Source organism: Erpetoichthys calabaricus, chromosome 3 (genome assembly GCF_900747795.2).
Source record: "Erpetoichthys calabaricus chromosome 3, fErpCal1.3, whole genome shotgun sequence".
NCBI lineage: Eukaryota > Metazoa > Chordata > Cladistia > Polypteriformes > Polypteridae > Erpetoichthys > Erpetoichthys calabaricus.
Genome location: NC_041396.2, coordinates 296,865,233 through 296,880,942, shown reverse-complemented (window position 1 = coordinate 296,880,942; position 15,710 = coordinate 296,865,233). Strand labels below are relative to the sequence as shown.

The window sequence follows — 15,710 nt, the reverse complement described above, 5'->3', positions numbered from 1 at the left end:
TACAGTTCTTTTCAATATGTTTATTTTCTAAGCAGTGAAGAAAAGGAAGCACTTTGAACTTGTTCATTGTTTAGAGATTTAACGTGTATAGGAAAATTAAAACAATTTATTTCAGTTAGTGCACTTATTTATCTTTATTTTTTTCAAATCTAACTTGATCTAACATGACTTGCATCATGACAATGCAACATATAACTGCCCGTGAGAGAATTTCATTTCTTTCTCTCTAATAAATCGAGTTTTTCGAATGTTTGTCTCTGATTTGTTAATTGTCTTTGCAAAATCTATTCTAATGGGAAACGGTTAACTTTTTTTTAATACAAATGGCATATCAACATCTCCTTTGTTGTCTAATGTTATCCGGGGAAGATGTACTACATGACCTTTCTTGGACACATCCTTCTTTCAATAGTAATTCAGGCGGTGGAAGACCGCACGGTGTTAATGGTTGTAGTTATTTTTCGGGATATTGTTTCAGCATAGTCTATTGATACGTATTTAACCAATCGATAATTCATTTGACTTCATCGTTTCTCGGTGCTAGGATTGCCTGTGTACTCATTTTTTTTCTGTTGATAACCCTTCGTGGGGAAATTCATCAGTAAAATTTGGACATATGTCTTCTTTTATTGGGAACTTAAAGTGAGGAAAACATTAAAATTTATAATAACCGAGAGAGCAGAAACTGTGTCTGTCAAAAGCATTCACATGAATGAGAGTTCGTGGTTGAATATAATTGTCTTGCTGCAGGATTTTTTTATACAGTAGAGACACAAAAAAAAAAGTGTTCATCAGATATGTTCATTCAAAAAGTGTCACAAAAGAAAATTGTGAAAACGTGGTAATTGTTTAGTGTAGTTTTTATATTATGTCTTTGTAATAACCCCGGTGCAAAGTTAATAAACCCCCATCCAACTTTACCCCATAATAGTGATTTGTTTTTTATTCATCTTTTGACACTTTTAGATCATGAGCCCAGAACTTGGAAGAAGGCTGAAATGAAGATCAAGCCTAAGAAAACTGGCACCTTAAAGAAACAAGCTGGCACTTCCACCTCCTCAGTTGTCCCAGGACGACAGACAGATGATGAATTCCTCCACAAGCGTCCACTTTGTTGGGTAGAAACGATTAATGTGGAGCCTCAGGGGCCTTCCAGTCCAGCTTTTAAACCCAAACCACATAAATGGCTGTCCTTCCTTAGTCATCCATCACAGTGTGACTGTCCAAGCTGCTCTGATCCCACACTGGCACGCATCTCTGCTCGCTGGGCAACAGCCTATGCTGAAATGGAAGCCAAAGCTGGAAACACAAGGGAGAGCCGTAAGCTTTTCCTGGCTGGCTTGTCGCGCTGCCGAAGTCTTGGGCAGAAAGTCAGTGTTTCAATATCTGCCATTTTTGGTAAGAATCAAAAGTGTGCAGAAGTGTTGGGCTTTTTAAGTGATATTGCGGCAAGGATTTACTTGGGCCTGGCTTTGTCTACACTTGGTGGTCCGCCAGAGAAAAAGACCTGGGATTTGTTGGAGGCAGGTCTGTCATTTCTTTCCTCCAAGACCTCCCGCTTACGTGACCTGGAGCACATCAGAGCAGGTCTTCTTGTCACTAAAGCAGTGTCTGCCATTTCTGCTTTGGCTGCCAAACAGAATTGTAGCTTTGAGGATGTCTTCATCAAAGTTTGGGCATGGAAGCCCTACAGCAAGCCCTTCCCCACACAGATGCCAAGTAAAACCGTGAAAGCACAGAAGACTGATCCATCAAAGAACAAAAAAGTGGTTGCTCCATCTACTGCTAAAAAGCAGACTTGTGCAACAGATGATGCGTGTTCCTTTGATGCCACTAAGCCGCAAACATCTACTTCCCCTCAGCCTAGCACCCCAAGGTGTATGGGGAGCCGGGGGTCTAAGCAAGCTGCAGCTAGCACTGCAAAGTCCAACCAGAAGACAAAGATGCAGTTCCAGGTTTTTGATGAGTCCTCCCCAGTCCGGACAGCACCAGCCGCTCCCAAGCAGTCTACCAAAACCAAGTCTCGCTTTAAGGTGTGTGTCTTGTGGTCGGGTCTTTGAGAATTCACTGTTTTATGTTCTTGCTTGAACTGCTGCCTTATTTAATGGATATTTTTGGGGTTTTTAGATGCATGCAGTCAACAGTTAATTCTTCTGTAGCTGGCCCACCGATAATTTGGGCATAGCCCACAGGAATCGTAGCTAAGTGGTTACATTGGAAAACACCAGCTCATAGGTTCAGCTAACACCCATGTTCATTGTTTTAACCCTAAATTACAAATTTCTTTTACATGCAGTCAGTAGTACAACTATGTAGACATTAACAAATCATCCAAAAGTTTAGTTGCACAATGAAGTTCTGAAATGTCTGATATTTGAAGTTTGGGATAGTATAAAATAGCAGAGTTTGACTGCAGTGATTCAGAATCAGGTTTGTACGTCAATGTTTTCAGCACACCCAAACACCGAAAGTTGCAAGTAGATTATCAGTTATACTTTGAACTTGTTTCCTGTTATTAAAACAAGTAGTTTTCCTTGAGTGGTGTTAAATTATCGTGGGAAATTATAAAACCCAGAATTGTAGTGAGAAGTCCAGCAAAATGACACCTTTTCTTGGCGTACTAAAAAGATTACAATATGCAAGCTTTCAAGGCAACTCAGGCCCCTTCTTCAGGCAAGACAACACGCTAGTACTGAAACCCTGAAACAAAAGTATCTGTCTAAAAACCACCTCTCCAAAATAAATAATTTTTTCTAGATTGTTTTTAGTGACAGCAGTGATGCTGAAGAAGTAGAGAAAAAAGCAAATCCACCCCAAAAGAGACAACTACGGCGGCGTGTAGTAAAGGATGCAGCAAAGCTGGACACTGCTGGGCATAATGTTAAAAAATCGTCCCTGCATGGACAAGATGAAGGAGTGACCCCTGAAGGAGATACGGAGATACTCAGGAGAGATTTGGGCTGTGATATAGACTCCCTGAGCCTAGGAGAACCGAAGGGCCTCAACCTCCATTCGCTGCATCTTGCTCTGCCGTCATCTAGTGTGGGTAAGTCCTGTCTATCCATGATTCTTCTCCTGAAATTGTAAATCATTCAGTCAATATTTTATTTGGTTTATGCCAATAAAAACACTATCACTAAGTGATTTTTTTTTAAATTTAAATATTAATGTGAAAACACTCAATTGGAATGTAATTTGAAAGAAACTGAGATGTCTAAGACTGTGTGATTCCTCACTGAACTTGAGGCCAGTTGTTTGTTGTTTTTATTTTTGCCATGACCCTTTTTTGTTCACTTATAGTAGCTTGTAGCAGGTCTTCTCCAATACTTGCTTCATTTTTAATGGCAGGTGATGTTTAATAGCTGCTAATTCAACTCTTGACGTGTTCCCATAATTAAGATGGGGTGTCCAACTCCTGTCCTGGAGAGCTGCAGTGTCTGCAGGTTTTCATTCAGTTTTCTTAATTGGTGGTAAATTAAGGGGTCCAATTTTTTTTTTTGTTTCCCTTTAATTAGCAGTCTATTAATAATACGATACAAAACGAGCCATCATACAATCAGCTTTCCTATGTCAATCATTCAATATCTAACAATGCAGAAAAGTAAAGGCCTCAGTAACGTTGTTCTGCTTGGGTCCACAAAACATTTTGACAGTGCTCTTTGAAAAAAGAATCAAGAGTTTTGGAAATATCTGGTGTGATAGAATGAGAGGAGCAACAAGCCACGGAATTTAAATAACCATTTCAATTAACAAGAATTGGCTTCTAATTAAGAAACTGGTTGGAGCTGAAGGCCCTGACTTAGCTGGTCATTTGGTGCTCCACTTAACAGCTCATTGTTGTTTTGGCTGCCATTTAAGGAAAAAAGAAGCAATTCTGAGTATTAAAAAAAAAAAAAAAAAAAAAAAATGAGACAGTTAAACGGAATGATAAAGAAGTCATCTAACATTAGAAATTTGTCACTGATTAAGAATGTAACAGGAATTAAAATCTGCAGCCACTCTGGCTCTCCAGGGTCATAGTTACACACAACTGGATTAAGATATGAAGACTTAACCCCATTTCTCAGAGGCCACCCTCTTTATTTGAAAATAGCCCTTGAAAATAAAATATGAATCATTACATCTATTGTAAAATTAACTTTTCTTCCTCATACATGTATACTGTATATTGCAAATATGTGACATAAAATCTAAATGCATGGTTTGAAACGAGAGTCACATTTGCATGTCGATTTTTATTCCCTTATTATCTGTGATCTAAAAGGCATGCACTGTACAGTTTTAGCCCAACTTTAGCTCCTGACAGGTATTTTAAATATATATAAAATCATGGGAAAGTCGTAAAGTCGCTACACATAAGCGTGAGACGCATTCTGATACAATCTGACTGGCTCATAGGCTCCTCATAGTTTTAGTGACATGTTAAAAATAAATAAATAAACTGTGCATTCAGCTAGAGTTCATCAAATCTGAGAGGTCTTATGAACTAATCGGGAACAAATTCTGATTGCAAGCATGGACACATGGCACAGAGGACAGACTAGTTGAGTTGTGACAACAGGACCATCCACCATATGATGATTTCTTCCAAAAAATATCATGGTGGTGTTTTCACAGAAGAAATTAATAAGGAACATTGCCCAGCAGCTACAAAGCCCTGGTAGCATTGCATGTTTGTACTTTTAACAGATGAGCATAACATTCCTAGCTTCTTGCTGGAAATCTGAAGTTTCTATCTCCTTCCCTATTGGAATCTTTATTTTTTAATCTGACTGTTATGGAAGTCTGAGCAGCTGTGATTAATGGGTCATCTGCTTCAAATATTACAGTATGGTGTACTCTGGTGACAATTCTGAGAAGCCATTACCATTGCTGTCTTTCTATCTAAATTTTAAGTCAGTGGGGCCTGACATGCATCCATGCTATGTTTTCCTCCTGGGTTTTGTGCAGGCAGTTTTCTTTTTACCCTTGTGGAGTTGATGGACAAGGAATGGTTGGGTCACCAACCTGGTGAAACCCCATACAGTGAAGTCAAACAGCAGAAAAGAAACAAAATGAGATGTTGCTGAAAATGTTAATGAGACTATTGTCATATTTGTCTGCAAAATAATTAAGAGTTCCATCTCTTTAAGACTTGCTAAGGTTTAAATGACAACCTCCTTCCGGCAGACCACTGACAAATACAGGACTGATCCCAGAATGGATGGCGTATGGTACATGCTTTGGGGGCGGAGTTAGGAATAATCTTCTTGGAATTGTTCAGAGCTGTGGAAGAGAAAGGAGGGATTTGGTGTCAGCGCCCCCTCTTGCTACTGTGTGGTATTGTCAGTCTTAACTCTGAGCCTTTAGGGTGCTGCCTCTTCACACATGAATGACACCTTTAACAGGACAAATTTTGTTGGGGGAATGGAGTAGGGTGCTATTTTTACTGTTTTAACTATCATTATTGCCTTCTTTTGAGTTTGTGTTTTATGAAATGCCTGGTGATTCTGTTTTGTTCTATTTCCCATTATTGTTAAAACTCCAATGAATTAAAATTAAACAAAAATAAACAAAACAGAAGGGTATAATATTTGCCTTTTTAGTAGATTAACTCAAAATCAATTCAAGGAAAACCACTTCCTCCACTGAATCCATTTTTCACTTTGTCAAAGTGCATGGGTATCAACGCCTCGTCTAATGTTCTTGCCATGCAACTGTTCAAACGGACTTTAGCTTTATGTGGGCCTTCAAAATTGAATTGTGTAAGCCTGCTTCCAATCCGCTATCCATGCAATTGAACTGTTAGGTGTCAGAAGGCACCCAAACTCCTGATGTCCTAACTAACACGTGAGAATCTCACAAGCGTATGCCTGCTGTTACCTGAGTGTACTTGGCTTAATGTGGAATAAATCATAAAGTACTAGTTGGAGATTCATCTTTAAAATATAGGTCTGTAGGAAGATGGCTAAATATGAACTTGAAGGTGATTTATAGACATTCAAGAGTTTAATGAGGTAGACAAAAAATGTATTTTTAATTAGTAGTCCCTATATTTGTTGAATTTAAAAAATTGATCTGGATTTCAATTAGAGGCCAGTTATCAAACTATAGTACCACTTTCCCACTTGTACCTAATTCCTATATTTTATTGCATTCATCTATTTTTGTGTAGGTTACATTTTAGAGCTCAGTTGGTTTCTGCTCTCTCTGGATCCTGTGCTAAACCAAGAACACTTCGGTCACTATGATTTCAGTCTGCGCCATGCAGAGGAAAAGCCTGTAGTCAGTGCATTATCTCTCTGTGCTCTCTTTTTATACACTTTTGTTTGTGTTTGTTTATAATAATAACAATATTAATAATTCTTTACTTTTATATTGCACAAAGCGCTTTAGTAAATGGAGAGCCACTTCATCCACCACTAATGTGCAGCATCCACCTGGATAGTTGCAATGGCAGCCATTCTTGCACCAGTTTGCTTACTACACTTGAGCTATTAGGTGGTGAAGGGGTGAGAGAGAGTGAAATGGAGACAGGGGGATGATTAGGGGGCAAGAATGACTAGGCCATGTAGGGCAGTTTAGCCTGGACTTCAGGGTACACTCTACTCTTTACGAAGGATGCCCAGGTTTACAAAACTAGACCCCGGTTTTACATCTCATCGAAGGGCAGCACCATTTTTACAGCACAGTGTTCTTGTCATTGCACTGTGGCATTGGGATTCATGTTCAGACCACAGGGTAAGTGTCCCCTGATAGTCTTACCAACACCTCTTCCAGCAACCACCCAAGCTTTTTCATAGTCTCCCATTTGAGTACTGGCCAGGCCCAGAAATGCTTAGCATCAGGTGGATGATCTCTTCTGAAGTGCATGCAGCATAGTATGTTCAAAATTAAGTAAAGCAGTAACAATTGTACTGGACTCCAGCTGACATGCAAGTACTTATTGGAAACTTTGACATTTACATATTATCAGCTTTGCTAAAGTTAGAAGAAATGTGTATGTAGCAAAATACCTCACATCCACTTCATTAAAGAATTTGAAAATATTTTATCTTTTAAAGTTTCAATGTAAATAGCTACATAAATAGTTCCTGTTAGAATTTTTTTTTTATGTTAAATAAAGCCCGACACCATGTCATTAGCCTCATTCTGGTTCTTGGTCTTAAAGAACAAAACACTAGCAAGTGATTCTTAGATCAGGCTACACACCTTTTATTTACGTAGTGAAAGGTCAGAATCCAGAGCAATCAGTAGATCATAATGTGATTGTCGCATTTCTTTTAGATGAAAGTTGGTTCCCAATTTCTGCATATGGTTTAATCTAGCAATTCTCCTGTTTTCCCTCCCACATACCAGGATCGTGCTCGTTAGGGTTAATGAGGAATTCTAAACTGGCTTAGCGTGAGCGGTCCCTGTGAAGGACTGGCCTGGCATCTTGCGCCCAAAGCCTGCCAGTCTAGGCTCCGATCTGTTGCATCAGTGAAATTGGATTAGGTTAGTTTGAAAATGTTTTGTTATTTAATTAGTTGCTCCCTTCAAGCAATTGGGTTAAATTGGATTTAGTTAAGTGGATTGACAAGCACTACAGTAAGCAGACACCCTAGCAAATGTCACAGACATAATGCAGTTATGGATGGATATGTGCCAAATGAATTTGTTTTTTGACCTTGGTAGTAAAAATATTCAATTAACTTAAAGTATGGCAGCCCAAAGGTCCTGAGAGCTCCTCCGTATATTTAAAGGATTACTTAAGATTAAATGTTCTGATTTCTTCCACTGGAAGGAGTGTATTGTATTTGATTTAATAGCCTTGATTGTCTGTGTGACGTGTAATTTATAAATCCAACAACAAACAGTGTAAGCCTGGAGCTAAAAGATGCAATTCATCACAAGGAACTGGGTATCGTTTCTGTCCTCAAGAAAGCAATGGACATGTGTGGGTTTTAAAAAAAAAAAATTTTTAAGTTAGTATGATATTGGGTCATTTAGCATACTGATGCACAAAATAGGGCTGAAACTATATAACTGAGGTCTCACTTGGAATATTATTGTGCCCGCCACTAATATTGGTACCCTTGGTAAATAAAAGCAAAATATTCTGTGAGAGATTCTACATTGATCCACTTGATCCTTCATTCAAAATAATAACAAAAACAAATCTAACATTTGATTGAACTAACAGAACGGAAACAAATTCTTGTCAGTTTTCTAAATTATTTGTGCCACAGTTATTGGTCCTGCTTTATTTATTAGAGAATTACAGAATTCTCTACAGATCCTTCAGGTTTTGAGGTCCACGTTTATGGACTCTTGTCTTCACCACAAATCCCACAAGATTTCAATTGGGGCTTGGGTCTGGTTATTTGGATGGCCATGGCAAAACCTTTATTTTGGTTGGTCACTGAACAATTTTTGAACTGTTCTGTCTGAAGATCCGACCACGGCCCATTTAAAGATTCTTGGCCCGGGCAGTCAGGTTTTTATTTAATTTCTGCCGATACTAGGTGGAGTCCACGATGCCATGTACCCTTACAGTTTGTCCAGGGCCTTTGGCAGAAAAACATCCCCACGACATAACAGGTCCACCACCATACTTCACAATGGGGATGAGGTACTTTTCTGCATAAATCTATGCCAAACTCTCCTCTGAATAGCTTTAATTTTTTTTCCTCATCTGACCGTTAAATTTGATACCATTTGAAAGTTGCAGTAACATCTGGAAAACTGTTGGCTTTTGAGTTGTTTTCTGGCAACCTTCCCAAACAAGTTATTGCTATGTAGATGGTGGTGTTCATAGTTTTGGAAACTTTCTGACCCCGAGGCCCAACTAATTTCTGCAGTCTTTCCAGATGTAATCCTTGGGGATTCTTTGGTCCTTGAACCATCCTCCTCACTGTTGGTGCGGTCAGTATAGACAGATGTCTTTTCTTGGCCAGTTCTTAACATCTCCCATCACTTAATATCCTTCCCTGACAGCAGAACCTTTTCAGCAGTCTAGCTATTTTCTGATAGCCATTTCCTGATTTGTGCAGCTTGACCTCCTTTTGTCGCACATCATTACTGGGTACTAAGTTCTCTGCGTTGTGAAGGGTGACTAAGCGAAGTAGCCAGGGTGTCAACTCATATTTACAGTAGAACCCTGCAAAGTCACAGTTCAGAGTTCGTGGCCTCAGTCGTTCGCGGATTTTTCCTTAGAACCTAACTAATAATTGTTAGTGGAAACCTCAAATATCCTCCACGTTATTCATTTCTCCTTGCTGCTGATTGGTTGCTGCTCTGTGACGCACGTTCTGCAGATGAAGCCCAGCATTCCCGTATCATAACAGTTCACCACGTGTAGCTATCTCGAGTGTTTCGCTGAGCGTTCTTGTGTTTTTAGTTCTTCTTAAAGCCCTAAGATGACGTCCAAACGCCCTTCACCTTCTAAGGCTTCTGCCAATGAACCTAAGTGCCAGAAGAAGTATAAGACACTCCAGGAGAAGGTTGAACTACTGGATTTACTCCCAGAACTAAAAAGTTATGGGGCAGTAGCCACCCGAGGAGCTGTAAATCCTCTGCTGTGCCGTGCATTCATCATCTTCATTACATATCTTCATCGTACTGCACAGCTAATTCATCATCATTTTCAATCAATATCATTCATTATTGGTGAGTAACTGTACATTTTACTATATTTTTATTAAATTAAATTATTACGTATTTACCCTACTTATACCAAAGAAACGACAGCACATACCAAAGAAAATGCACTTGCATGAATTACAGTACATATAGGGGTAACATCGGTATTTTACATTCGAGCATTGCAGGACACATAGCAGTGCAGTACTGTACAGTATACGGCTAACCTTTACATTTTTTTTTTTTTTTAGGGTAATGCATTAAGCGGAGTCTGAAATGAAATTAAAGTGTTTTGGGGGCATATTTAGGGTTTAAACTATAAAAATAGGCATTTTTTTTGACCATCCAAAATTGGTGGCTTTTTGCAATTCACGGGTGCTCTAGAAACGTAACCCCTGCGGATTTCAGGGGTCGTCTGTATACATCATTGAAACAGAAAGGCATGACTGACTACTTAAGAGGTCCTTCTCACTCAGATGAACTTAGATTTCCATTTATATTCAAGTTTTATTTTGGTTAGATTTGAATTCTATAACTTTCCAGGTGTCCAAGTTATTCTGTCACACATTCTGTATATTAGAAAAAAAATGTGTTTATGATAAGAATTTCTTTTTCCTTTTAAGATATTTCACTTCAATTAAAAGTTAGATTAGTGTTAATATTTTGAATGAAAGGTGAACAGGATAAACAACCATTTTTTCCATTGCGTATTTTGCCTTTATTTACTAAGTGTGCCAGTGTTGGTGAAGGGCACTGTACAAGGTATGACAGTATAACTCCAGGAAGGAACCAGAATGTGTGTGTATCTGAGCACTAGTGGCTTCTGTCACCTCAGCCTCTTCTGCAGCTATGCATTTACTTAGACGACGTTGCCATTGCTGGGAACATCCTGGAACTCTGTTTCTGGAATGCCCTTAAGTTCCTTTGTCATGCTGCACTAAATTTCAGAAATGTCTGAAAATTTTCATCTTTTCATAGCATTTTTTAATTTTAGGAAGAGCCAGAAATCACATGGGGCTATTCACAAGTCAGGTAGTAGTAGTATGGATTATCCAATTTGGTAATTGTTTTGTTAGCCAGGAAGTTGTGGACACTGAGTTCATCATGGCTTGGGATGTTGTCATGATGAATGATCCATTTCTGGCATTGTCAGTCACAGCTTCACGGCCTTCCTTGAACCTCTCATGCCACTCAGAGACACTTGACTTTTTCATAGCAGGCTTCACCATACACCACTTTCAAAAATTCCAAAGTTTCAATAGCTGTTTGTAGCATGAGCGACACAGCCATTTTAAATTGTCTGCAATTTTGATCTCCATATTACAAGAATGTCATTTGTACATGGTGTGACTGAAATGTGTGCAAATCCCCTCAAATGAATTTTTGCAATGTGCACTTTAAAGTTTACAAATTGAACTGTTCAGACGTGATTAAACTGTGGAGCAGAAGGGGAAATCAAGGAAAAACGTGTCTTTGCTCCAAACATTATGGAGGGCACCGTAATTATGCCAAGACAAGACTAGAAAAGTCCTACTAGATTAGGGTTGCCAGATGTCCCTTATATACGGGGCATATGCCATATACAGTGGGGCAAAAAAGTATTTAGTCAGCCACCAATTGTGCAAGTTCTCCCACTTAAAAAGATGAGAGAGGCCTGTAATTTTCATCATAGGTATACCTCAACTATGAGAGACAAAATGAGAAAAAAAAATCCAGAAAATCACATTGTCTGATTTTTAAAGAATTTATTTGCAAATTATGGTGGAATATAAGTATTTGGTCACCTACAAACAAGCAAGATTTCTGGCTCTCACAGGCCTGTAACTTCTTCTGTAAGAGGCTCCTCTGTCCTCCACTCGTGACCTGTATTAATGGCACCTGTTTGAACTCGTTATCAATATAAAAGACACCTGTCCACAACCTCAAACAGTCACACTCCAAACTCCACTATGGCCAAGACCAAAGAGCTGTCAAAGGACACCAGAAACAAAATTGTAGACCTGCACCAGGCTGGGAAGACTGAATCTGCAATAGGTAAGCAGCTTGGTGTAAAGAAATCAACTGTGGGAGCAATTATTAGAAAATGGAAGACATACAAGACCACTGATAATCTCCCTCGATCTGGGGCTCCATGCAATATCTCACCCCGTGGGGTCAAAATGATCACAAGAACGGTGAGCAAAAATCCCAGAAGCACACGGGGGACCTAGTGAATGGCCTGCAGAGAGCTGGGACCAAAGTAACAAAGGCTACCATCAGTAACACACTACGCCGCCAGGGACTCAAATCCTGCAGTGCCAGATGTGTCCCCCTGCTTAAGCCAGTACATGTGCAGGCCCGTCTGAAGTTTGCTAGAGAGCATTTGGATGATCCAGAAGAGGAACGAAACCAAAATAGAACTTTTTGGTAAAAACTCTACTCGTCGTGTTTGGAGGAGAAAGAATGCTGAGTTGCATCCAAAGAACACCATACCTACTGTAAAGCATGGGGGTGGAAACATCATGCTTTGGGGCTGTTTTTCTGCAAAGGGACCAGGACGACTGATCCGTGTAAAGGAAAGAATGAATGGGGCCATGTATCGTCAGATTTTGAGTGAAAAGCTCCTTCCATCAGCAAGGGCATTGAAGATGAAACATGGCTGGGTCTTTCAGCATGACAATGATCCCAAACACACCGCCCGGGTAACGAAGGAGTGGCTTCGTAAGAAGCATTTCAAGGTCCTGGAGTGGCCTACCTAGTCTCCAGATCTCAACCCTATAGAAAATCTTTGGAGGGAGTTGAAAGTCTGTGTTGCCCAGCGACAGCCCCAAAACATCACTGCTCTAGAGGAGATCTGCATGGAGGAATGGGCCAAAATACCAGCAACAGTGTGTGAAAACCTTGTGAAGACTTACAGAAAACGTTTGACCTCTGTCGTTGCCAATAAAGGGTATAAAACAAAGTATTGAGATGAACTTTTGTTATTGACCAAATACTTTTTTTCCACCATAATTTGCAAATAAATTCTTTAAAAATCAGACAATGGGATTTTCTGGGTTTTTTTTCCCCATTTTGTCTCTCATAGTTGAGGTATACCTATGATGAAAATTACAGGCCTCTCATCTTTTTAAGTGGGAGAACTTGCACAATTGGTGGCTGACTAAATACTTTTTGGCCCCACTGTATATATATTTATATCTTATATATATAGTAATATAGAGAGATTTTAAGAGTATCCCATATTTCTAATTTTCTAATCTGGCAACCCTATACTAGATTGATTCCAGTATTCTGTGAAGGAAGAGAGAAGGATTGTAAGATTGTCAAGTTAGACAAACACAGATTGATGGCTGACATCGAAGAAGTGTTTAAAGCTATGAAGAGAATGTGCTCTTTAATAAGAACACAGGAGTGATAGAAGGTTCAGGGTATATTTCACACAACTGTTAATCACATTGAAGAGCTGCAAATGATTGAATTGGTGGCTTTTTTGAAAGATGCACCTTACAGAATTTGACTTTTCAATATGTAAAAGCACACACAAACACAAAAGGACGCAGTGAGGTATGCAGGGCTAAATGGCCTGTTGGCTGAAAGGTAGTTTTTTCTAAAATTAATAAAAAAATAATATATTGTACCTTAGCAATTGCAAATAGTGAAAAAATGTACAGTTGTTATTAATCACTTCACTCCTAGAGATAATTTTTGGGAGTTTGGGCTTTTTGTTTTAATTGTAATTACTAAGTATGGCGTCAAAGCACATTTCTAGGAGGCATGTAATATTAATGGAACAAAATTACTATAATTTCAAAACTGCTGCACTTCTAAATTGATAGAATTTAGTAAAAACAAAGGGCAAAGACTTTCAGTATATGTCCTTTAAAGGGAAGCAAAAAAAGAACTTGCCTCACGGTGTTCTCAGTTTCTTGAGTGTTTGCCCATGATTTAAATTTGAGGCAGTTGGTATAATTTACACTTCTCCAGCTGCTCAAACTTCTACTGACAAAACTTTTTCCCTCCTCCTTCCTATCCAGATGATCTAGATGTGGAGTCGACGATGTCTCTCCTTAGACAAGCATTTGTGGCTATACACCACTGCCCACCTAGTGCCCTTTACGCTCATTTGTGCAGCCTGCTCGCACTTTCCTATGGTGATGGGGACCCATACACCACAGCATTTCTTCACGCAGAGTCGTTATCTGTCACCCTTCGACACCAGATGATGAACAACTTGTACAGTAAGCTAAGGTAAAACAAACCGTTTCTGTCTACTGCATTAATGTCAAAAGGAACCCACTGAGAAAAACAATTGGAGTTTTTTTCATCAGTGTCTGCTATTTTGACCATTCTGTGACTAACCAGGCCTTTCTCCACTTCTGCTCTGTGTAGGAAATTAAACAAGTCGTCATCTTCCTCGACTGCTGATCTGTCTGACCAGATGCGTGACCTGCAAGTCTCTGAGACTGACCACAGCATGCAGTACCTGACCAAGCTAGAAAAAATGTTTGTCTTCCCCTGTGCCAACCCAGAAAGCTTCCCAGAAGCACATAGTGAGCTCTTCAGGGAGCAGCTGAAGCTCATCCCTGAAGGTTGGCAGCATGTAAAAGGTTGCTGAGGTGAAGTGCTGTGTTGCTGATGGCCTGATGCTCATAAATTTTTCTGCTTCTTTCTATCCAGGGCTGACTGTGTGCATGTTGTCAGTGGTTGGCGTACATCCTAGAGTTACTCAGGACACCTTGCTGCTGACCAGACTACAGAGAGGCTGTGCACCACTTAGTGTGCGCATCCCAACAGTGCAAGCACAGGTGAGTCTCTATTGGCTTATGTATGCCCTGGATGTGCCTGCGTGTGTCTTAAGAGATTTCCCATCACACGCTGAACCAAACTTTGCCTCTTGATTAGGTTTGATAGAAAAGAGAAAATCATTTTAGACATTTGAATTGTAGGAAGTCCACACTCAAGGAATCCATCCATCCATCCATTTTCCAACCCGCTGAATCCGAACACAGGGTCACGGGGGTCTGCTGGAGCCAATCCCAGCCAACACAGGGCACAAGGCAGGAAACAATCCTGGGCAGGGTGCCAACCCACCGCAGGACACACACAAACACACCCACACACCAAGCACACACTAGGGCCAATTTAGAATCGCCAATCCACCTAACCAGCATGTCTTTGGACTGTGGGAGGAAACCCACACAGACACGGGGAGAACATGCAAACTCCACGCAGGGAGGACCCGGGAAGCGAACCCAGGTCCTCAGGTCTCTCAACTGTGAGGCAGCAGTGCTACCCACTGCGCCACCGTGCCGCCCCACTCAAGGAATTCCTTTCATAAGTAAACTTTGCAATTCCCCCACAGCAATTGCTGCTGTTTTAGAGCACAGGTTATATGAATCTGAGACAAATTTTCAAAGGAGCGAAAATTCTGTTCATTTTAATTATATTGTAATAGCACAATTTCAGTGATTCCTCCAGGTTGTGCATGTTTACCTTCCCACCAATCTGGGTCTCTGCTTAAACTCTGATTTGGTAGTTTTTCACCAGATTCCTGATGCACTTTATGTAAAGAACTACTTTCTGGTTTATGTTTGAGATGTACTTCTTGTTAGACTCTTGAGATTTCCTTGAGCATGTGATTTAATGGAAACTAAACTTTACCAATGCATTTCAGAATTAATAGATTTGTTGTCCAAACAACTGTTTCCAACAGAGTAAGAGAACTGAAGCTCTTTGACCTAAATCAGAGTACAAAACCCCTGTATTTTGTAAAATAAAGTTCAATGGAGAAGTACCCATGTCTTGTTTCATGTTGTTCTCCTATAGACTTTAGTATCCCTTGATTTCTAATGACAAGATGTTATGATATAAATAAAACAACAAATAAAAATGCTATTTCTTAAAATAATTAAAAGTGAACATTTATTATTGTGTACAGGTTATTATAAAATAATTGTGTCAACTTGAAAGGCTGGACACAAGATGTACTAAACGGCACAAACGTAGAGCAGGCTGTTTTAAGTTCATTCATTAGCTTTTTGGTTTGTCAGAAGAATGGGGACATTGTTTATTAAAAAAAAAAAGTTTTGTACTAATCTATAATGCTCCACAAAATATTAGAAAAATAT

At 39.6% G+C, this 15,710-nt stretch overlaps 1 protein-coding gene across 2 annotated transcripts in view; it reads left to right on the top strand.

Annotated features, from left to right (window-relative positions):
* espl1 (extra spindle pole bodies like 1, separase) overlaps positions 1-15,710 on the top strand; it is a 90,443-nt gene that overhangs the window by 55,000 nt on the left and 19,733 nt on the right. For both annotated transcript variants that reach the window (XM_028798571.2, XM_028798570.2), the window contains exons 18-22: positions 967-2,033; positions 2,758-3,046; positions 13,617-13,830; positions 13,972-14,171; positions 14,260-14,387. In XM_028798571.2, coding sequence (XP_028654404.2) covers positions 967-2,033; positions 2,758-3,046; positions 13,617-13,830; positions 13,972-14,171; positions 14,260-14,387 — 1,898 coding nt within the window. The remainder of the gene's footprint in view (positions 1-966; positions 2,034-2,757; positions 3,047-13,616; positions 13,831-13,971; positions 14,172-14,259; positions 14,388-15,710) is intronic.